The sequence below is a fragment of the Gobius niger genome (genome assembly GCF_951799975.1).
Source record: "Gobius niger genome assembly, chromosome: 12".
Classification (NCBI taxonomy): Eukaryota; Metazoa; Chordata; class Actinopteri; order Gobiiformes; family Gobiidae; genus Gobius; species Gobius niger.
In genome coordinates this window covers 9,373,145-9,397,420 of record NC_136863.1, presented here as the reverse complement: position 1 = coordinate 9,397,420, position 24,276 = coordinate 9,373,145, and the positions used below count along the sequence as shown (strand labels likewise).

General features: G+C 42.7%; 1 protein-coding gene across 2 annotated transcripts; it reads left to right on the top strand.

The window, feature by feature from the left end:
* On the top strand, positions 1–22,052 carry tle3a (TLE family member 3, transcriptional corepressor a). 2 transcript variants are annotated; one of them, XM_079568177.1, is made up of 19 exons: positions 1–851; positions 1,131–1,231; positions 1,421–1,484; positions 4,026–4,070; positions 9,408–9,470; positions 9,607–9,711; positions 11,338–11,527; positions 14,084–14,238; positions 14,316–14,366; positions 15,074–15,226; positions 15,575–15,707; positions 16,009–16,169; positions 16,252–16,325; positions 17,233–17,482; positions 18,393–18,640; positions 18,993–19,140; positions 19,227–19,377; positions 20,848–20,924; positions 21,675–22,052. In XM_079568177.1, the coding sequence occupies exons 1-19, from the start codon at positions 828–830 to the stop codon at positions 21,780–21,782; spliced, it is 2,301 nt and encodes a 766-aa protein (XP_079424303.1). In that variant the 5' UTR covers positions 1–827; the 3' UTR covers positions 21,783–22,052. The 2 variants fall into 2 exon arrangements, with proteins under 2 accessions (XP_079424303.1, XP_079424304.1); XM_079568178.1 differs by having other exon boundaries at positions 4–851; positions 16,012–16,169.
* Positions 22,053–24,276: the final 2,224 nt, after the last annotated feature.

Below are 24,276 nucleotides of genomic sequence, written 5' to 3'. Positions count from 1 at the left end.
GCCTCTTTTTCCGATAGGCAGATGTGGTCCTATGCCTTCCTATAATCCGATTGGACAGATACGCGCTTTCAAGGCAGTTCTGCCCTACTGCCTGTGTGTGGCAACCAGGGTGCGCTGGACAACTCGGGGAAATGCGAGACTGTGGAGAGTACCGTGTTACGCTTTGACTCTAAAGCCTTACGAGTCGGGAGAGAGATTTTCGAGGTAGCCTATTGCATTCCCTTTTTGATCCTTTTTCTTCTTCTTCTTGGGATTAACTGAACAGCAGACACATTTCTCTCGGAGCTCCTTACCTGAGAATATTGAACATAGGCGACTGCTCCGGAGAGCGAATATTTTCACTGAACAGGAAGAAGGCGCACATTTTTTTTTTGGACGGATTTAAATAATTAAATAGAACTCAGATTGTTGTTGTTTTTCCCCCCACGAACGACAGACGGATGGCTCGGACGCACGGAACCTATTTAGAGCTTGTTTTGGGGCGTGCGCTGTTTCCCTCCACTTTACGCGGAGTTTGACTGCGGCTCGCTCGTGGCGCTTGCGGCCAACACAGACGTGGTTTTGGATGGACATCGGATTCAATGTGTCTACAAAAGCAACAAGGGAAGTACCAAAGCTAGCTAGTCTGACCCAGTGTATTTGCAAATGGCTGGCTGACCGCGTAAAGTAAACACAGGACGCTGCAAGTGGACCCGCTTTGGACCACACACGAGCCTTTGTTAGAGGTCTTTATGGAGAAGGAGACGAATTAAAGGACATCCACTCTCTCCTTCGAGCTCTCCCCGGACATAAACAGGACATAAACAAAGAATAGCCTACGTTTCGAGATGTATCCGCAAGGCCGACATCCGGTAAGACCAAGCACAGTATTTCATGGCAGAGCGCTCCCGTCTGTGGTTTGTGATGAGAGTCATTACACCGCCCCACAGTCCCGAATGAATGTAGATGTTTGTTTCTTTGCGTGCACGTGCTTGATTGATGAAACAGGTGGTCGCCTTTTGTCTCTGAACATATGCACTGTTGTGATATTTCCATAAATTCCAACCACAACCACATTTCCTCTGTTTATCTCTGAGCACCACAGTAACAAATGCCCATAACAAACTGACACTTTGCCATCCCTTGTCCAGGCTCCACATCAGCCTGGTCAGCCCGGCTTCAAATTCACTGTAGCCGAGTCCTGTGACAGAATTAAAGACGAGTTCCAGTTCCTACAGGCCCAGTACCACAGGTAACAAGCCCCGCACTGTCAACACTAGGTTCTGGAAACACAAAAAGGTTAGGCTCACGAATGTTGACTGCTGTGGCTTTGACGAAAGACAAGGGTGTGTTGGCTTTCAATGCTCAGCTGTCAAGCAGTTAAGTGTTAGTGGCTAAAGAGATTGAGACACCCGATCTTCACACCTGTCTTCTATTTTAGTCTAAAGGTGGAGTATGACAAACTGGCCAGCGAGAAGACAGAGATGCAGCGTCACTATGTCATGGTAAGACTATCACAATAATTAACAATACCACTCCAGAATGTTGTTGTTGCAAGGGTTGGATTGTGGACCGGTTACTGCCTCAGTTGATGATTCATTGTCATAGCAGTGTTGTAGCTGAATAATCCATGTAACTGTGTATCTAAAGTACAAAACCAGATCGAGGTGCCAATTCCTACTGTAAGGAACTTCTCAACGTGAACCCATAAGCTATACCCAGGATGCTACAGGACACCCGATATGTCGAGGTCAATGATTTGTGGTTCTGTTTCGCCACGTGTTGGATAGTCTTCACAGGCATACATAAGTGTCTTGCTGGGAACATCTGGCCATCGTATCAGAGTATGTTTCAAGCTAACAATCAGGGTTGTAGTGCTTGAGACATATTGTTTCTGAATCTAAGTCTGAGTCACTTCAAACTAGTTCAAGTCACGTTTGAGTGCAAGTCTTTCCGAGATAAGACATGAGATAAGGTAGGAGTCACAATGTCACTTGTTGCAGCAGCTCTCAAGAATGCAGGGGGTGCAAATTGTGAGGAAGCGCTTGCTCACGTGCAAAACAAGTAGCATTTGCAAAAGTGGATCAGCAGCTAAGCCTGTCACGATATCAAATTTGACGTTGCTATAATCGATATCATTGACTCTGAAGAATCTAAGTACTGCCAACAAGGGATGGGACGATAATGATATTTGGGGTCATCATTATCTTGGCCAAAATAACTGTGATTAACGATATTATCACGATATTTGCCTATGGTTTAAATAAAATCACTTAAACTGCAGAAATGATGGGGATTGGACAATGACTAAATTTTGCTCATAATTGTCTGTTGTCAATGTCATATTGAGTGAGACATAAAAGATTTAAAGGCACACTGTGTAGCACTTTGGACTATACTTAACTTATACTGTTGCCATCAATACAAAACATAATGAGCAGCTCGACACAGAAAATGCTATTTCTGCAGTGGGTAATCAAAGAATGGACTTGGATGAGGAACGAACCTACTGAAATCTTAAATACTGCTGACTTTAGTCACATCTCCATGGAGACGTACCCACTTCTGGCACTGGTTGTCTGATGGATTTTGCGATTATCTTTTAGCACGATAATCAAAAAATGCTTCGCGATTAACAATATTATTGTCTAGTGCCCCATCTCTACTGTCAACTCCAACGCATACAACTGACAGTAAACCTTTGTTCTAAAAGCGCATAATCAGATCCTGAAATACCACACAAGCTGTAATAAACGTGAAATATAATGTAATGGGGAAACATGTGAATAAATGTACAGATGATAAATACTGAGCCTGAAAATGTATCGTTTATCTGTTATTTATTGAACGATAAGTCGATACAATAATTGTCGTGACAGCCCTATCAGCAGCAGAGTTATTTTCATGTTTGTTAGTCATGCAGCATTTCTCTCATTGACATATATGATCTTTGCAACATGCCCACAAATAGCCATATGCCATTTTCCAGCTTGCAGTCGCTATTTAGTACCTGTCTTGATAAATGACCCCCTTAGTCTTCTATGTTCAAGCAATATTACAAGTACAGTTTCTGCATGTGCAAGTCTGAATGCATGGGAGCTCTATCATCGAAAAAAAAAAGACCAAGTCCACCCATTTAAGATGAGTTTTCTCATTATTGTCCTTGCCATGTCACTCCTTTAAATTCTGATAGCATTTGCCAGCCTATTAACGTAAAACAGAAGCATATATTCATTGGTTTGTGTTGCCAAAGCTAAGTTAGTCGCCTAGCTTGAACCTTGTTATGAGTCACTGTGATTCCGAACCTCACAAGTATTGGTTTATTTAGTCCAAGTTGAGTCCCAAGTCTGGGTCTGAGTGTGGGAGTTTTTTTTTTACATGGCTTACAATGATACTGTAGTCACCAGAAGTAAGTTGATATTATTTTAAGGCAGTGTAACAAACAACAAAATATTCAGTCTCTATGGGATCTTGCACAAATCCTGCTTGTGATTCTTGTAAGCCTATTAGTTCTCCATAGTTCATATATCTCCTTTGAATGTGAATGATTGTGGATGTATTTATACGCGCACCGTGAACTGAATTTCTGTGCCGTAGCCAAAATCTGGGTATTATCCTCACATTGCTCTGACAGGCGGCAGGTAAGCTCTGGAGGTGTCCGAGCTTTCAGAAACCCCATCGCTGCGCGCTTATTGCAGCTCAGACTGTGAACACCATCTTGTCGAGGAGTTTATGTTGGAAGACGCTATGGGCTGAATAAAACATTGACCTAATCAGATACGGAGACAGACTGTAAAGCACTTTCTGCCTCTGCCCCGCGGATCAGATTTCAGCCTCATGTTTAAGAGAGCGATCAATAAATCAAATCTCGTCATGTCGACCTCTTCCACAAACCGCAGCTCTCGTCACCTGAAGCTTTCTGAGCTGCATGCTTATAAACAGTGGCCATTTCAAACCCTAATGTAATGATGATGAATTCAGTCATGCTGCAGAAATATCACAAGGTTTTTAAACGAGCAATGATAATGGATTTGTTTTTCTTGCAGTACTACGAGATGTCCTATGGGCTGAACATAGAGATGCATAAACAGGTATGTGAGCCTATCTATTACATTGAAAATACTCACACAGTAAATCCATCTGTCACTGCTGTTGCTTTGCAATATCTATCTATCTATCTATCTATCTATCTATCTATCTATCTATCTATCTATCTATCTATCTATCTATCTATCTATCTATCTATCTATCTATCTATCTATCTATCTATCTATCTATCTATCTATCTAACACGGCTAAAACACGACTCGGACTCTTAAAGTGACCGTGTGCCTTTTCTGCGGCGTCACTGAAAGCGTCTGAGGCGAAGGATCCTTCACACGAGGACGAAGTGTTTAGTAACTTTTTGTTTGAGCGTGAGTGACATCTGCCGCTCCGTCCATCTATCTATCTATCTATCTATCTATCTATCTATCTATCTATCTATCTATCTATCTATCTATCTATCTATCTATCTATCTATCTATCTATCTATCTATCTATCTATCTATCTATCTATCTATCTATCTATCTCATTGTCTTTTATCAATCAAAGCTTATGCGTAAAAATCATTATTTGGCCTTTATCAGTGTAAATATGTCAACCTGTATTTGCATATGTATCTAAGTTACATAAAAAAGACACGATTTGCTCGACCCGCTCATGTTTAAAGGCTGTAATGTTGCAACCTGTAGAGACTGTGTGACGGAGGCAGGTGCTGCGTTAACGATGCTAGAGCCTGATCATCTCTCTGTCGGGCCCCAGTTGCTGTGACGGCTCCTGTCAGGCGGTTATCGCAGCAGAATGGAGTGTAGACGAAGGGGGGGTGGGGGGAGGGGCGGGACGTCGGACCGAATTCTGCCCGGGACAAACAGAGGGGGTCCAGGGTGGGGGGCATAGCGCAGCGCAGTGTAAACAGGTTAATCGACTGATCCATTTTAGCACCTGACTTTCCTCCCCAGCCTCAACACAAGTGATGAGAGCGCCTGCATAATTCATCAGAAGGGGCTCTAACCTGCTGAACGCTGTGTTTGTGTGCAAATAGAGAGGCCCCACACTATGGCCACGGAGGAGGGAACGGGCTGAGGCAGGGAGAGAGTGGATTATTGTTGGCGCGTAGATGTGTCATTACGCCACTAGGGTGCTTTTTTTTTATGTAGGAAACTGTGTTCTTTTCATGTCTGTGCAAGAGGCACTTACATTTCAAGGCGCTTGTGGATCAGACAGGTGCAGTGTAGATTTGTGTGAAAGCAGTGCTCCAAGATAGAGCAAGATTAATAGATGTTATGGAGGTTATGTCACAGCGTAGCAGCAGTGGCAATTCCACATTATTTGGAACATTTAGCGTCCTGTTGATGAATGAAAATAACGTAAAGTGTTGTCCCACTGGTGGTACTTGGGCTTCTTCAGGTGGCCATCTGCAATTTTAGACTTTTTTTAATGAATGAATGAATTTATTCTGACCTTGAAAAACATTATTCTACATCCATTATGCCAATGCACTAAAAGAAAGTACATATCCAATTTGGAGTGGGAATAAGTAAATACTTCTTTAATCCCACCCACGGTAACAAGTCTGTCTTAACAAAACAAACATCAGCTTCTTTCAACAGCTGCATTCAAAACTAGCGCTTGTGAACTTTCGTCGTTGACACATTTCGCAAATATCGTTTCTTTGTTTCTCTTTTTAAACTGGTGAATCGTTTTACATAGTTTCAGTTTTTGATCCAATTAAAATATATATATATATATTTTGCTTATGATTACACAAAAGCTTTTTGCTGTTGTGTTGACATTTTTTATTTTGGAAACAGTACAAGCGCCTTAGATTGTATTGTGTTTCCTTCTCGATAAACTGATGCTGGCTTTGAATAGAAAGTGTCTGAAATCAAATCTAAAAGATGTTTATTACTTTTGATTGAGTGAATAGTGGGTTAGTATGATATCTGTAACCAGCGTTATTTATTATTATTGCTGTCCTTTTTTAAAGAGTGATTAGTGGATTTTGAGCCACATTGTTTTGAATATGTTTATGTGACTCATTAATTTTGATTAGAGATTATTCCATTCATGCTTTAATAATGCGTTTAAGTGTTTATTTCTGCTTTTGACAAAGTTTAGTCAAATTCAGGTCCATTTTAGAACCTTTTCATATCTGGTTTAGAGCTGATTTACTCCTGATGGTACTTGTGCAAAAGTTAAGTTTGAATAATGGTTTAGTTTAAGTTTGGCCTTGTTTTAGTCCTGATTTGGAAGTTCATCAAGTCATGTTTTTCAATTTTTCCTACTATTTACGATGTTAAAATGGTTTCGTAAAACATTGCAAGGATTCCGCAATATTCAAGACTGTTACCGAGTATCAGGGTCTTTCCTCATATGGTGCAGGCCTAATTGCAGTGTTACTTTAGACACATCCGGAGCCAGCAGCTGAAATCACCCGTACACTGTGTGGAAAGCAAAAGGCAGAGTCTGACACGTTGCTTTGAGTGCTCTGAAGTGGCTAAGGAGCTGTACACGAGGGCCGCTGCGCCTAAAGTGACAGTGCGCTCCTATCTGCCCAAGGCTCGTTGTTTGCCTGGTCTGTAACGCTGCTTAGAACTGTCATCGCCACTCGAGCCTGTCTAGCGGCGGTTTTTCATACATTAGCTGTCGCATCTGTGGCTCCCATTGACTGTGAAACTCATTGTCACCTTTTAAACGGATCGGACAAAACAATGCTCGTTAGATAGCCGTGGAGGGACTGATGAAAGCCAGTTTCTCCTCCTATTGGTCAGCCTGTGCTCTGATTGACAGGCGGATTTTTAACCACAGTGAAGTGCGCGCTTTCAGATGCAGAAAGCACACTTCAGATAAGCTGTAATTAATTTTTTGAAGGACATGTCATGTACCAGATTTTCCACTTTTCATTTGTAGTAGAGTGCAATCCCGTGGTGAGCAGTGTGCGCAGTGTTTTTATCAATCGCAGTCCCGGAAGTGGATCTGATGCTTAAAAAACGAAAGCCCTGGTGCATGTTGTAAACAATACTGTGCCCACTTGACAGCTGTGAAACATGTTTATAAACTCATTCATGGGAAGAATTTGGATGTTATGATTGTGTCAGGAAAGTTAGGAATGACACACAATAATTTCAACTTATTTACAGTGGGAGGAAAAAGTGAGCACACCGTTTGAAATTTCTTACGTTTCTGCCTAAATTGCTCATAAAATATGGTCTGATCTTTATTAAAATCACAAGAATAAGTAAACAGTGTCTGCTTAAACTAATACCACCCAAACATTTACATTATATCATATTTTTATTGGCCATAACATGTAAACATTCACAGGACAGCATGGAATAAGTAAGTGAACCCGGGAATCTCGCTGAACTGATTGTGTTCCACATCTAATCTGCAACTACAGGAAATGTCTGGATGAAGTTATTGCTGCCAAAATCCAAGGGTTTACTTACTCTTTCCTCACTGTTGTGAATGTCTCAGTTTTTTCTGCAAAACATCAGACCACATTTTGTGACCAATTTAGGCAGAAATGTAAGAAATTCCAAACGGTGTGCTCACTTTCTCCTCCCACTGTAGCTCCATTTTTTGGTCTGAAAGTGGAATACATAAGGTACAGGGCCTTTAAAACAATCTAAAGCTTATGCCATGTATAAGAATTGACATGTTTTCGCCATATAGTGTATGTGTAACTTGAAGTACAACTATAAAACGCTTTATTCAGTTTATGTGCTCCCCAAACATAGTCTTGGGTTATACTTGCAATTTATGAATCCATTTCTAATCAAAGTAGTGCAGTAATTCGTTTTTCTCGCTGTGACTGTTCGCAGATGACAATTGACTCCATCCAAAATAAATGTTAGTATAATTCAATTGGCTATTTTGCTTTTAAGCTCTTTGTGAGCGTCTGGGGAGCAGACTTTTTCCCCCCCTGTCTCTCATCTTGGCTTTGCTTAGATCTACTCCATCTCGCGGAGGAAAAAAAAAAAAAAAGCATAAAAAACATGGCACCAATTTACTACCATCTGTAATAAATTAGCCGGCGGTCTGCACCTTCAAATGAAAAATGCGAGAAAATCCCTGTGAAGTTTGTGTTCGCTGTGGCCCTGGGTTGAACTGCGCCTCATAAATTCCACACATGATGTAGCCTGGGCGCTGTTATTTCCTCTCTCCCCGCGCTGACTGTGAAGTGTGCTTACAAGTACACTGCTCTTTTATCCTTCATTCATTCGCCCTGTTCGTCATCGACCGGCTGAAAACTCGATTTAATGACCTGCCTCTAAGCGTCTAATATGATTTTAACGCCCGCTGCGGTCAAACAGAGGTGCTATTTGTGTAATGATTTCAGCTCCAGCAGAAAAAGGGGCGGCGGTTGCCATGGCAGTGGGCAGAGCAGCAGGGAGAAAAAGGGAGAGCATTCGGTGGATAGATGGATAGTGCACTTACTCAGTAGAAAGGCGCCAGGCCAATGTGGAGGACGGTATTGATCAAATATGTAAGCTTGTTAGTAGCTAATTCTTGCTTAGGCCAGCAGCGGTTCAGACTGTAAATGTAAGCAACGGCGAGCGGTTGGTGCGGACTTCCTGGGTGCGGTTGTGGTTTTTGCGTCGGGGCTACTGTGTTGCAGATGTGTTTTCTGCTCATGTCTGGGCGAAAAAGGCTCTCTCTGCACTGCTGAGTTCTGGAACGAATTCAAATTAGGGCTGCATGCATGATGAATCGCAATCAAAGTCACAATTTTAAGGGTCTCAATTAAGAAATCAAGGGCTGCAATTGTACAACGTTTATCATGTAACGTCCCCTACAAACGACAACACATGAATCAATCAATTCGTTTTTATGAAGCGCAATATAGTAACACAAATATTGCCAGTTTGATCAAACAGATTAATGGTGAAAAACACAAGCGAATGTAATATCAAAATGTCCAATGCCAACAATGAAGCAGCAGATGGTTAATTGTCCCCGGGCCCCCCCTGTCCTGAGACCCTCCTTATCCAAGATTCCTTTCTTACTGGACATTTTAAGCAGTCTTTGGAGCAATAACACTTGAAATAGGAACTGCTAATACTACAAACATGTTGGTAAAGGTCTCTAAACTACAGCATTAGCAGCAATTTCTATGCACATTAAGTCCTTATGGAGAGATTATTTCAATGTTCTAATCTATCTGGAATCACAATACTTGTCAGTGAAACAGCTATGAGATATTTTTTCCATTCAGACATGATTCAAATATTTCAAATGTCATGCCCTTTAGTGCGATATTGACTATACTTACACGAGGACCCAATCGCCACTAAGTGCTGCAGTTTAATTACTCAATGGTTAACAACAACTTACAGTAATGGAATCGCAGTGTGTACTCACTGTGCCATCTTTGCTCTTTCAGACGGAGATTGCCAAGAGACTCAATGCGATTCTGGCACAAATTATGCCTTTCCTGTCACAAGAGGTGAGTGTTTGAGCGGCGTTAATGACCAAGCTGAATGGTGGTTATGTGATTGGTTAAACACTATATAAGGTCTTGTCATAATTTGAGTGGACCAGCGTAAAGTGCCACTGTTGTAATCCCTGGTTCTTGTGTGCAGCACCAGCAGCAGGTGGCTCAGGCCGTGGAGCGGGCTAAGCAGGTGACTATGACTGAGCTCAATGCTATCATCGGGGTACGTGGACTTCCCAATCTGCCTCTCACCGTGTGTATACCCCTTCATTTTCTATTTGACCTTGGCCAGTCCAGAGTTGCACTTATAATTTTGTGAATGTTAACTGTTGTTTATGTTTTATTTACTTGTGTTTTGTGTTATCATATCTGCATTAATCCTCATTGTCATGGACCTAAGCAGCACTCAAAGCAGTCGTGTTATTGGGCCCTGGTCTCAGTGGCATCTTCACTGCCTTGTTGTGTTTATAAATGCGAGCTGAGAGCTCTTCAGATCCCTGCGCAGCCGGGAAGCCTTTAATTGGCTAAGGTCTTAACGAGGCGCCTCATCGCTCACTGCAGACTGAGCTGAGGGAGTACAGCAGCTCCACTTCAGGCTGGTTAAGAGAGAGAGAGTCTGTCTCTTTAGGACTGCACACACAGCACACTGCACTGCTGTTCAAAGAGGCAGAGATGTTACAGTTGTATTTTTTATGAATACATGGTTATTGTTTATGCTCAGAGGATCTGTGGGATTGGGAACGCCTATGTTTGCATGCATTTTTTAACAGCAAACAGCAAGTGTGTGCAGCTGTGTGCAATAACAAGTATTGTGAGTCTGGAGCTGGCTCTTGATTTAAGGCCAATAATAAGATGCATTTGAAGCCTCTGGTGTCCATATGAACCCATGGCAGCAGCACACGATCTCTAGTTCACACATTTGACCTTAAGTCAGCCCTGGGGCAGGTCAGAGCTGCCGCTCCCTGTCAGTGCACACTGCAACAGTGCAGTTGTCCCAGTTATTTTTTCTCCTCATTAGTGAAGTGTTCCCTCATCTGATGCTAATGGTCAGGTGTTTAATTCCCTGGCGTGGGACTAAAGACCTTTCAAATATTTAGTGCCGCCTCCAAGCCCAGATTAAAGATGCAATGTGAACTATGTAGAATGGCCAAATAATAATGAGAGCAATTTTCTCACGTTTGGATGTTTTTTGCCAAGCCTTCACTTGAATAAACCCCAAAACATTATAATGGATAAAAACATTATTATCTAATTTGTTTTAAAACCATTTGTTGATTATCATATTAGTGAGTATGTAAAGTGTGGCTGGCTGGTCAAAGCAGCAAATCAACATTGGCAGGACGTCTCTGACTCTGGCCCGTTTTGGGATAAAATGTCTCTTTAAGCTGCTGGACTGAAGTGCTGACTCCTTGTGAACTTCAGTGTTGGCTTTAAGTGGTCCCTGACGCCACAGAAGGCAGTGACTCATAAATTATTCAGTGTCTCGTAGATGAAAAGAAACTCCTGATGAGTTCATAGAAGTCTCAGCTTTATTTGACCCTGCTTACACTGTGCCTTCACGCTGCACGCTTTTTAGCTCCATCTCGGTCGTCTCAAATACTGATGCTGAATATCAAATAAGCTTGTGTCCTTGGAAATTGTCTTAATAGTCTTGTATTTTTCTGTAATGCCCCTTTTCTTTTGGGGCATAATGCGCACAGTAGAGCAAGTTGACCAAAGCAGGAGGATGGAGATAGATGCTCACAAACTGTATTATTATGAAATATACTTTGTTTTTGTAGTTAGTTCTGTGGATATGCTAATCATAGAGCATAATGTATAGCGTGCAGTTCCTGTCTGGTGCTGTCTCACTGTGGATGTCTGTCTGTTTGGTGTCCAGCAGCAGCACCTGTCTCACGCCGCTCATGGCCCCCCAGTCCCATTGTCTGCCCACCCATCCGGCCTGCCGCCCCCTGGTCTGCCCCCCGGCGCTGCCTCTGCCCCGGGGCTGCTGGCACTGGGGGCTCTGGGCAGTCAGGCCCACCTCCCTGTGAAGGATGAGAAGAACCACCATGACCTGGAGCACAGAGGTGGGCATCGCGACATGACAACAGCATAGTGACCCAACAACTGTTCATAGTATTGCAATTGCTTTTGAAGTTGTGTTTTTATGTTACTAGATCAGTTTCAGTTCACTGTGGACACATTTAAACATGTCCAAGTGTTAACATTTGATGGATAAATTGCCAAAATATTACAGCATCACATGCATTTTAGAGGATGGTTTTCGAAGATGGTTAGCAGCTTTCAAACATAACATGATTCCATGGAGACAGGATATTTTGTTGTTTTCAAAGTATTAGATTGTTCACTCCTAGTTCAAAGGAAATAAAATTTCCACTGGTGAATAAAAGCCAAGCAGGGAAACACATGTAAATGCACAGTGCTAGTAGAGTTTGTGTTACAGTAAAATCCCCTGATCTCCACAAACTGACTGTTTTTCTCTCTGTTCCACTTGGCTTCTTCCTCACCTTGGTGGATGCTCTGATGTCTGCTGCACAGAAAGCACAGTGAGTACACACCAAAGATACATTTACAAGAGATTTCTACAACTTTGTATGCACCTACACGCTTATGCAGTTGCTTAAAGCCCTACTGCATACATTTTAGCCAACAAATAGAATCAAATACAAGCTTTTCTTTTATTACGTCTGTCTTTAACGATGAAAAATATCCCAGACGTCCCTGACTCACAGCTTTGCTGGGAGCGGAACAGCAAAGCTCATCACAAGCTCATCTCCACGGTTGACTAAAGGTAGCCAAACATGAGGTTTCAAAACATCAGATCCTCTTCCAAGTGCTTTGTTTTAATAACCAATTGCATTAGTCGGTGTCTAACTGAGCATTATACAAGCATTTTGGCATCACTGCTTTTTAGTTGTTTAACAGTTTAGTTGCACTTGTAGTAGTAAAGTCCCTCTGGGCTGCAGAGCTCCAGGCTGTCTCTGCTGATGTACAGCTCCTGTATGCATTCCATAATAATGTGTCCTGTAGTGTTAATGAAATTATTGTTAAGATAAATGGTTGAATGGGATCATGGCTAAGCCCAAGTTAAGGACGTGCATATATACAAATGTGGATCTATTTGAAACAGGGTTTTACATAAAAGCAAATTTGACAATGAACCAAAGGTCTGTAATAGCTCAGCTGCAGAATCCTTCCCTTGGCCTTTAGAAACTGGAAGGTTTACTCAAACTCCAGAAGAGGACAGACTCTATGGACTGTCTGAGTTAGGTTGAAAATCAAACCCATTTTGTATTGCCCTCTGTATGACGATCTTTGGAGTGTGTTGTTTGATTCAATATTTGTTAATTAGCATGAAATGTTCTAGATCAGTGACAACGATGAATTATTGCTTAAGTGCAATGTGTTTAAATTGGCTACGTGTGTTTTCAAAGCCTGGAAAATGTGGCAATTTGTTTATTTAAATAAGTTTGAGTATTGTAAATTGTGCCTACTTTCTGGCAACTGGCAACCCCATGAGAGCTCGGCATACAGTATGCAAGACACAATAATACAACTATTCATTCATTCATTCATTCATTCATTCATTCATTCATTCATTCATTCATTCATTCATGCAGCAACATACAACCCGGATTGTTGCAAAGTGTAGATTAAAGTCATTGGTGGGCAGACTAAGCCCATCTTTATGTCCCACAAACCTGACCAAGCCCCAAATGCATTGGCTAAAATGGGTGAACCACACTGATATTTTCACTGACATGAAGAAAGAGAAAGAGAATGTGTTACTGCCATTAATTTGTTAAACCAAATAAAGCTTTGACGTTAGTTCCTCCCTATCTAAGTATCTTCCTTGATAGATAGCAGCCACGTTTTAGAACCTGTTTTTGCACTTTCTAGCCTAACACTAATCCTGTTGAACGTGTGGTATTCCGTCTCGCTAATCCATTCTTTTCCCTCCTCGCCATGTACTGAATATTTAAGATGTCAAAGGGACCCATGTTTGTTTGTGCTTCCTCGGGTGACTGTGATCTGGCTGGCCTCGCTCGGGTGGGGGGATCGTGTTTCTCAGACAGGACGCTGAATGGGTGCAGTCATGTCTGAGGAAATGGAGCTCGAGGCGTTTAAAGGCTGTTGTTACCGCGTTGTTGTCTCGGGTCATCTGATCGCACGTTGGTGACTCTGGTAAATGAGTCTCACAGAGCATCTTTGAACTCCTCGGTATGCGGAAAAAGGGAGATGTTCGATTACTTCATTGTGTGTTTTAATGAAGAATGATGACTTTACTTGGAAATATCTCTCTCAGTGCCTTAGAAACTGGTGTTGTGGTATCATGAAAGGGATCAAGAATGAATGACAGAGGAGGCTGATGATTTTGCTGCTGCAGTGGAGAAGGGGCACAGAAGGGTTGAGTGTTTGTATGAATGTCTTGAGAGGTGATTTGTTTTAGAGCAGGGGTCTTCACTGTGGGGAGCTTGACCCCTTGGGAGGCCTCACATGGTCCCAAAATTAAAGTAACCCCTAAACTTGTATACATACTTATATACTTACATTTAACTCTTAATTCTGACCGGTGATAGGCAGTAGGAAAGAGAGTGTAAGTCTTCCTTGATTGATTTCAGCTTCTGCAAACACCCTTGCTCTGTCTTTGCAGAACAATTCCATATCCCCCTCAGACAGTTTGCGCACTGCCACCGAGAAGCACCGCAGCTCCTCCGATTACAGCCTGGCCTCAAAGAAACGCAAGGTGGAGGAGAAGGACGGCATGAGCAGATACGTAAGGAGCCACTCCATCGACTGAAGTGTGGCCTTTGTTCTGAGGACAGACTCTGACTATTGTTCATCTGTTTCCAGGACAGTGACGGAGAGAAGAGCGATGATCTGGTTGTCGATGTGTCAAATGAGGTGAGCTCTGCAACACAATACGAAGTAATGCATTAAAGACGACATAAGCCCTTAACAAACGTGTTTGTTCAGCTCTGGGGCGGCTCAGGTGATTACCACTTACTTTTATATATGCCCCCCTTTAAAGGCAGGATACGCGCTGTAAATATTTGATAAACATGACCTCACTGTGTTTCCAGATACAAAGGCATGTTCAAATTTTACTGATAACAATTGGAATGTTGATTGATTTTTAGCAGAGTGAGACCCACACGCAGGGTTGCCAGTTCCTCTGGTTAAAACCAGCTTGGGCTCTCTTTCCACAATCCCAGCATCTGTCCTCAATCAAGCCCTAATTAGGGCTTGTCGGTGTTAATTTTGACAACATATTTTTAATGTAGATTTAGTCTTTTGACAAAATCGTCATTTAGTTCTAGTAAAAAAATAATAATGTAAATCTATATACTTAATATTATTGTATTCAAACATATTTAGTATATTTTCATATTCACTGCTTCATGGAGCGTCTCTCATGGAAAAAGCACTAGACTTGTTCCTTCGGCAGTGAATTTCAATTATATGAGGCTCTTTCAAACTGAGTCACTGGAAGTTAAAGATATTTTTTAGTCCTTGAATCCAGGAATACAGTATTGATAAGCTTCTGTGTGTATCCGACTTAAAGCAAATCCTACAAACATTATCTTTGACGAAACCCCCTTTACCTCCAGGACGCAGCCACTCCTCGAGCGAGCCCCGCCCACTCGCCGCCTGAGAACGGCATTGACAAGCCACGCCCCCCAAAGAAGGACACGCCCACCAGCCCGGCGTCAGTGGCGTCCTCCGGCAGCACCCCGTCCTCCAAGACCAAGGAGCTCAGCCATGTAAATACTGCACACACTGGGACAGAAGGAGGTCAGAGTGAGGGGATGTGTGTAAGGAAGGATTAGAGCGCTGGTGCTGTAAGTGCAGGACTAAATGTCAGGGATAATATTGTGCCACATCAGGATCAGCTCCTCTCTAATAGCAGAATGTATTTAAGCAGTCGTGGATTGCTCTGCCACACTCAAAGATTAAAGCCATAAGGGGATAATGGTGGCATCTCTATTGTGTTTGTAATAGGTTTGAGTGGTTCAGGGCGGAGAGGACTGTCACTGTGACTAGATTAACGTCAGATTGTGCAGCGCTTCTGATGGATTGTGAAAATGCTTGCTTTGTGGTTCCCTCGACAGAATGACAAATCTTCCACTCCCGGCCTGAAGTCCAACACCCCCACCCCTCGGAACGACGCCCCCACCCCTGGCACCAGCTCCACGCCCGGGCTCCGGCCCATCCTGGGCAAACCACCAGGCATGGAGGCCCTGGGTGAGTACCAGCCCCTCCAGTAAAATATGCAGTAGGGAGGCACTAATATCCTATAATGGATTATGTGGTGTGTACTTTATGGAGCAATTCCTCTAAAAACACATACACAACTGGGGCCTGGTTGACTGTTTGTGAGTGCAAAAAAATATATAATTAATGAGATTGATATTAAATTGAATGAAATACATGAGAAATGAGATTTCGATTGATGCATATTGTAGTATTCCTATTTGTTTCTGACTAATAGATAAATATAAATAAATGCTGAATAAAAATAAATGTTTCACGTCTTTACATCAAGCAGCTCCAGCTTTGCGGACCCCTCTGACCTACCCCAGCCCGTTTGCCATGATGGGTCATCATGAGATGAACGGAGGTCTGACCAGTCCTGGAGTGTACGCCGGTCTGCACATCTCCCCTCAGATGAGCGCTGCAGCAGTGGCCTATGGGCGCTCTCCAATGGTAAACATGGAAATGTATCTGTGAATGCACTGGGCTGAACTTATGGACTTATGGAGGTGATCACATGCTCCTTATGTTTTAGGCTTTTGATCCTCACTCTCACATGAGAGCCCCCGGACTTCCAGCGAGCCTCACCTCCATGTCTGGAGGAAAACCGTAAGTCTGATTTAAAGTTCCTAATAGCTTGTAAAATATGTTTTACCATTCACCATTTTCTTTCCAGCTGGATCTCATGTAACCCATGCTGTTCTGCTCTCATTGAAAGACACCTATAGACATCGGCGCTGATTTATGTTTTCCTTAGTCACACAACCAAGCAACCCAAAAAAATAGACAGCTGTCAGGCTTGTTCTCACCTATAGGGCTGGGTATTGTAACTATACTTTAACTATACTTGGTTTAAAATGCAGATACTGGAACTATACTTTTCCCAATACCTATGATAAAATATTTGTCATATAGAACCAGAAAACATAATTATGATAATTTGTTCCATTTAACATTTGTATTATTTATTTGAGCTGAAATAACCAAGTAACATCCTTCAGTGCTTCCCTGGACCATCAGAACTTGTGGTTCCTTTCGATACTTTTGTCTTTTCGATACCAGTACCTAAACTTTTTTCATTTGCTATACTGATATTGTTTAACAGTACCCAGCCCTACAGCCGACTACTAAGTTATATCTATTGAATTATTTCGTGATCAGGGCAAATTCACCTGGGTGCCCAAAGATCTGGGTGGGTGCTCAAATCTACCCACGGGGTCGACTGCTATGCTTGTTGACAGATATATACGTAGATACAGAGAAAAAGATACAGAAATAGATGCAGAGAAAAAGCTTTTAAGACACAATAGAAAACATCACCATTTGCTCACTGAAGGAGCTTTTAAGTTCTTCAAATATATTATGAAAGGATGGTCTATGACAGTTCAGTCCATTTTGCTTCAGCTGTCATACTTTCCTGTTCTGTAATGCACTTTGAGTTACTTTGCATACCTGTTGTGCTCAACATATAAACTTGCCTTGCTTTGCCTTGTCATTTCCCCCTGTTGCTCTGCAGGGCATACTCGTTCCATGTGAGTGCGGACGGTCAGATGCAGCCCGTGCCCTTCCCACCCGATGCCCTGATTGGTCCAGGCATCCCACGTCACGCACGTCAGATCAACACGCTCAGTCACGGAGAAGTGGTCTGCGCCGTCACAATAAGCAATCCCACCCGGCACGTCTACACTGGGGGCAAGGGCTGCGTCAAAATATGGGACATCAGCCAGCCAGGCAGCAAGAGCCCCGTGTCCCAGCTAGACTGCCTGGTAACTATCACATGTTTGACACAAGGAGATACTGTGTGTGGTAATTCAATGCTGATCGGCAATGTAAAAAATACTGTTATCCCATGAAATTAAGATCAAAAGTATAGGCGGGAATATGTGAGATTAAAGCCATGTTTCTAGTCTGCAAAAAAATGCTTTATGTTTGACAGAAATGTCCATCTGCATTGATTCTGATTCATGAAAATGTGTTACCATGGAGATATGCCATGTTTGTAGCTGTTAGCGTACACTTTCCATCGACTAACATTAAGTAAAAGCAGTATAAAAAAGCTGGTAAATACATCTAACTCACTATGGTATCCAAGTGTTTTCATGTGAAGATTATTTTACCTTTTAAAATCTCCATTAGTTAATTATACGTTTGTTAAGTGATGATGTCAATCGCTCCACTTCTGGGTCCAACGGAGCTTTAGCCCTATTCACTATATGGGATTTAGCTGATTTTAACCTGCTATAGAGCCAACTACAAGGCTCTTTTTAAACATCTGATCGCAAAGAAATATTACATTTACTATGGATTTTCATTAGTAATGCTTTTCTGGCATCAATTATCAAAAAAAAATCTATACGCAATGACCCACATAAAACCAATTTTTATTTCCCTTTTCCATTTTGCAGTTTTCCTGATATAGTATAATGTCAATATATAGGTATTTCTGACAGTCAAGCATTGATTATAATAATTTATGAACAGACATTTTTGGCAAAGTCCACTGGTAAGTGTCTTGCGACCCACTTATGTCTTGACTCCCCAGTTGAGAACCATTGATTTATACTGTATGTCGCCGAAAGTAAACCCTCTCGTGTTCCTAGACAGCAGGTGCTCCTTACCACAGGATTGTTTTCTCTTGTCTGAGAGTATTGATCGCCTGTGTCCTCTGTGCCCCAGAACAGGGATAACTACATCCGCTCCTGTAAACTGCTGCCTGACGGGCGCACTCTCATTGTTGGAGGTGAGGCCAGCACTCTGACCATCTGGGACCTGGCCTCGCAGACCCCACGAATCAAAGCCGAGCTGACGTCCTCTGCCCCGGCCTGCTACGCTTTAGCCATCAGCCCCGACGCCAAAGTCTGCTTCTCCTGCTGCAGTGACGGGAATATCGCAGTGTGGGACCTGCACAACCAGACCCTCGTCAGGTAGGAAAGCGGGAGTAGGCCTAATGAATTGTGGAGTGTAATGTGTCTGGGGTTAGCACACAGCAAGAAGTTTACATGTTCTCCTTGTGTTGTGCTGCTCCGGTTTTTGTTGCCAATAAAAACATTTGGAGCCAGGACCGGAGGATCCTAAAATAAGCATAAATCAAAGTATAAATTGGCTTTGACCCCTGGACAGATGTAAAATAAGGATCTGTTTATTTTTTGAAATATGTTTAGACCAACTGCTTGCTTGTCTATTTTGTCCCCCTTTCCCAAAAATTTCATTAAGACTACCAACAAAAACCTACAGGACCAGTTTAGTAAGTGCTAGCCTTTTTTGTTGTCTCTCCAGGCAGTTCCAGGGTCACACGGACGGCGCCAGCTGCATAGACATCTCCCATGACGGGACCAAGCTGTGGACTGGGGGTCTGGACAACACTGTGCGCTCGTGGGACCTTCGTGAGGGCCGGCAACTGCAGCAGCACGACTTCACGTCACAGGTGCCGCTCGCAACTCACTGGATTGTGTCCCTGGTGTCATAGTTATCAGCACCACTTCAGCTAACTCTTGCTCTTCTCGCGCCCAGATCTTCTCCCTGGGTTACTGTCCGACTGGGGAGTGGCTGGCGGTGGGGATGGAGAGCAGTAACGTGGAGGTGCTGCATCACTCCAAGCCCGATAAGTACCAGCTGCACCTGCACGAGAGCTGCGTACTGTCCCTCAAGTTCGCCTATTGTGGTACGAATTTGTTGTTGGTGTTGTGATTGTGATTGAATAATTATCAAGATTCAGGTCAGAGTGCACATTTTAACTATGTCATTTTAACCAAAGAGTATCAAGAATCCCATGTAGTTCAGAGCAGAGTTTGCAGGTTTTATACATAGTAGGACCCCCCTGGAGACATATTTTGTTGTCCACATATATAGTGGTGCAAAAGTATTTGGCTGAAATCCAAAAGGAAGTCTATGGGGAGCTGACCAAAAACTTTGTAATAACAATAATAGTGGTGGTAAGATACTGTTGTAGCCACAGCTACCCTGGGGTAGACGGACGGAAGCGAGGTAACCAGTCAGTGCCATCAGCCCCTCCAACCATCACCAACCACTCACTCATACACCACATTCACCCCAGGCTTCCTGGTGTTACCAAACGGTCTCCCATCCAAGTACCGACCAGGCCGTTACCTGCTTAGCTTCCAAGATTAGCTTCCAGGATCGGGCATAGCAAAGGCGGCATGGCCTTTCACCGGTTGAAATGCAGCCCTTGCGATTTGTTCATTGCGTTTGTTTAGGATCAATCCTGCAGTTGATGGACACTCGACAGTGTTAATGTGCTACTAGCTTTGTCAGAGGCCTGTGTTAAATGTTGTTCCTTTCCTTATACCTAATGAGAAAAACATGTATAAATTTGTGTTAAAATTTAAGAGCAATAATGTAGCACCTGATAGTGTGATAGTGTATAGGCATATGTTTTGTTATTCCATAAAAATAACAGTTCTTAAAAAGTTGAATTATCTAAAACAAATGCATATCAAATAATGTGTATAACCCTGATTTATTTATTTATATATAAAAAAGATGGATACATTTCTGCACTGGTCCTTGAGCACGAGCTACTCAATGCTAGTCTCGCCAACCAGACTCCGCTTCTTTACAGAAGAGGGTCTGGCAACACTCCATTGCGCGCTTTCAAAGGAAGTGACGCAGCGATATGGAGCCTACCGACCAATCAGAGCAGCTCTCTGAACGGGCGTCACATTGTTGCGCCTTTGTTTTGTAGTTTTTCAACACAAGTAACCACTTCACGTAATGCTCCGGTATGCTTGTATTCTTAAGTTTTTCTGACATAAACGACAGAAGTCATTTACTGAACTCCGTGTGGCAGGAGCGCCATTGTTAATGTCCGAATGACCACTCAACTTTCTTGTCGCCGTTTCTGTCGTCACATCCGCTATGTTCTCATTGGCTGCTCTAAGCTTCGGTTGTCCCACATTAGTCCCGCCTCAAGCAGTAGCTTTTCTACGACAGGGTCGCCAGACTAGTCTCCTGTTTATTAATTAATAAACATCGGAGATTAGTCTGGATGCCAGGCTAACTCAATGCTAGAACAGCTCTGAACTGCTTAGTTTTGAAATTGCTCTTCTTAGCATTGAACAAGAATATCATTAGAATATCACTCATTCTCTGGTGCGTCTTGTTTGTTCTGTAGGTAAATGGTTCGTGAGCACAGGGAAGGACAATCTGTTAAATGCTTGGAGGACTCCATACGGCGCCAGCATATTCCAGGTACGTGTGGATCAATAGCACTGTCTGACGCAGAGTGTGTGCTGCGCTGTGGCTGCGTCAGTGAAAAGTGAAACTCAAAAGGCTTTGACCTGACAGAACCTTCAGCAGAACTGTGGATAGCACTGAGTCATTGCAGTGGACAATTATATGTATATAAAGAGAGGGTAATATGCCTTTTCCAGGTACTCTGTGATAATGTCTATAATAATAACACTTTGTTCGTTAGAAAATGCAACATTGATCTAAAACAGCTGAAACCAAATAGATACAATGAGCCCCTCCCACTCCCTTTTCCTCTTGCTCCCCATCGCAGTGGAGCTGTTTCGATAAAGACTAAAACAAAACACTTCTCTGCGCAAGTTGCTGTAGTGAATCTGCGTATGACAAGAAATAAGCTTAGCAAGAGATTGAGAAGTGAGGAAAGCTTTTCCTGGATATGTAGGACCTCAGGAGGAGCTTTTTGGGAACTGATGCTGAAACTAGCTCCTGGTGGAGATCCAAAGATTACTCAAACATGTGCTAGTCATGCTAAACCCAAATTCAGGTATGTTTTTGATGAGAGAACAACATAGTAACATGATAAAAAGTTCTAAAAAGTCGGATTGGCATACCGCGCCTTTAATAAACATCTGCAACTGTTAAAGATGTTCATTGTTGTGCACTGTCGCCATAAATAAGTAAATAAAATGGTACCCATATGGGACTGGAATGAATCAGTCTAATGCGTGTTTCTCTCTGTCTCTCTCACAGTCCAAAGAGTCCTCCTCTGTGCTAAGCTGTGACATCTCCACCGATGACAAGTACATTGTGACAGGATCCGGAGACAAGAAGGCCACTGTGTATGAAGTGATCTACTGAGCTGCTGCTGTGCACTGCAGTCAAACACTGGACTCCTCAGAATGTTTGGGCCTGACTGTGATGGGCAGAGACTGACTGGACTGTAGCCCTTTGCCCATTCAAGGCTAAATGGTTGTACAGAAATACTCATTGAGGCACTAAGAAGACAGTATTGTCAGGACGTTCTTTTGTTTTTTTTGTTTTTTTAAATTCTTTTTATGTGGAGTGAAAGTACCCTGACTTACTGAAGGCTGGCGCTTCAGCTTGTGAATACTGTACATAATCGAGTAATAAAAGCTCTTTTGTAGATTTTTATCTGGTGTCCTGTTCCGCCTGTGATTGATTCACTTGCTTTTCATAATTTTCTCTGCCTCTGTGGGAGGAAATTAATTTTTTAGAGTTTCATCTCACTTGTCCAGTGTGACCTTTTATACATTCTGGGGGATTTCTTTCTTTGAACACAGACTTTCAGTTGTTCCATGACATTCTGGACTTTTTTGAGAATATTTTTATAATGGTTGTCCTTCCTGTCACACTCGCATATCTGCTTTGAGTATCACAACAAAGTGGAAACACTCAACGCCACTGTCTTCCCCTGTTATCTTCACAATGGTGATTTTCTGTTGAATTTCTAACAGCGAGTTGCTCTGAAGCAAGTCAATAGTGCTTGTAGCTTTGACTGTACAGTAATCTGTGGTGGTCACTGCGGTACAAGTATGTATTCATCCATGGTAGTAGTAGTACTTGGAGTTCACAATGAGGAGGATCTGGGTTTCCATGCCGCGCCACTCCAAACATGACGCAAGCGCTGCTCTCGAGAATGTGGAGAGGTGTGGAGAGGTTTGGAGAGCTTCTGGGCCGGACGGGTGAATGGTGCTCCTGTGTAGAGCCGCCTCTTCAGTGCGCTTGTTGTTCTCGGCTAGAAGCGCAGCCCCATGCTTTCAGCCGAGCCCGCTGCCACACTCGGCTCTCACGGCCCATAGTCCTCCTCCAGTGCGAGCTTCCTGTGCAGGGTGCATTTGCAGCTTAAGCCCCCTCCTCAAGCACAATTTCTTTTTCCTCTCATAATCAAACAGATGAAAGCTTGTACTTGGAAGTTCCTATTCGCCGGCTCTGAAGGGCTCATTGTGTGGCCTTCCGCTGATCCATTCTCGGAGAGAGCTTTCAGGCAGTTCTCATGCAGAGGCTCTCAGTGAGACAGAGCACGGCAATGACAAGAGAAGTGTTTTTCTTCACCAGAACATATAACATCATCCATTTCACAATCCAGGAGAAGCGCAAACCGGACAAAAAACATGTTTTTCCTCAAACTGTATCTGCAATATGTCTGTGTTACTTTTTTTACTCATATTGCAATCACATTCTGAAATAACATTGTATTTAGTTTCAGTCTGTCTTCTCACAAGCTCAAAACACTCTGCTCTTCTCCTCCACTATTTCATAATCCATACAATTTTCTGGCCATTACAAAACCTGCCATTTTTACTTTTTAACCCCGCCATAACCGAGCGCATTTTCTTCAGTTCAGTTTTACCCAAATCTAAAAACTTACAGCCTCTAGGCCAGAATGATGCCTCATTTGAAAGCTAAGACCATATAGCTGTTTTATTGCATTCTCACCGCGTTTTTAGTAGTTTTTAGTCTGTTTTTGTCTGTTTTTGGTCGTTTTGTTTAGTTGTGTTTTTGTAATTTAACGTTGCTTTCTTCATTGCTTTTTGACGCTTTTTTTAAATATGTTTTCGTTATGTTTTCATCACATTTTAATCTTGTTTTTTGTCATTTGTCATGTGTTTTTGTCGCTCTTTTGTCGCTTTTTTGTTGTATTTCCATTCTCATTTTCGACGCTATTTTGGCGGTTTGTTCAAGAAGCTTTTAGATTTGGTTAATGTGCTCGGTTAAAAGGATTTTAAAATGATGTGAATATGTATGATGTAAATATCAGCAGCGACTCATCAGCTCCACGTTCTCACATTGTTCTTTCCTTTATTTCGTAAGGGAAAGGATTGAGAGAAAATGATTATAATGTTGGCCTGAACCTGCTTAAAGTGCACTTTGTCTTTAGCCAATGATAGTCTTTGGACAAGGTTTGCGAATAATACCACCTAATATTGCAGATTTCTTTGCAAACGTTCAATTTCCTCTGAATTCTGAGTATCACAGCTCCGTCTCAGCTATTACTAGCCTTCACAAAGGAAGTTCTAAACAAAGAATGGCCGAATCTGTTATTCTAAAAAACTCACAATCGCCTGATCCAGAGAAGCGCAGACACCCCTGCACCGCCATCCGATTCCATTTGATAATGGATAATGTCCTTACTGTTCGCCTTGGGCTCGTGGGTTTCTCAAAACAAGGCGCAGTTCTGTGAAATCACATCGCACAAAGGCTGTACTCCTCACAGTGGGAGGGGACGGGCCTCTCGGATGGGGTTGTCATGGAAACAGGCTTCTTCTTCTTCTTTCTCTGCATTTCGCGGACACACACACACGCGCACACACACTTCCTCCTGGGGGAAGAT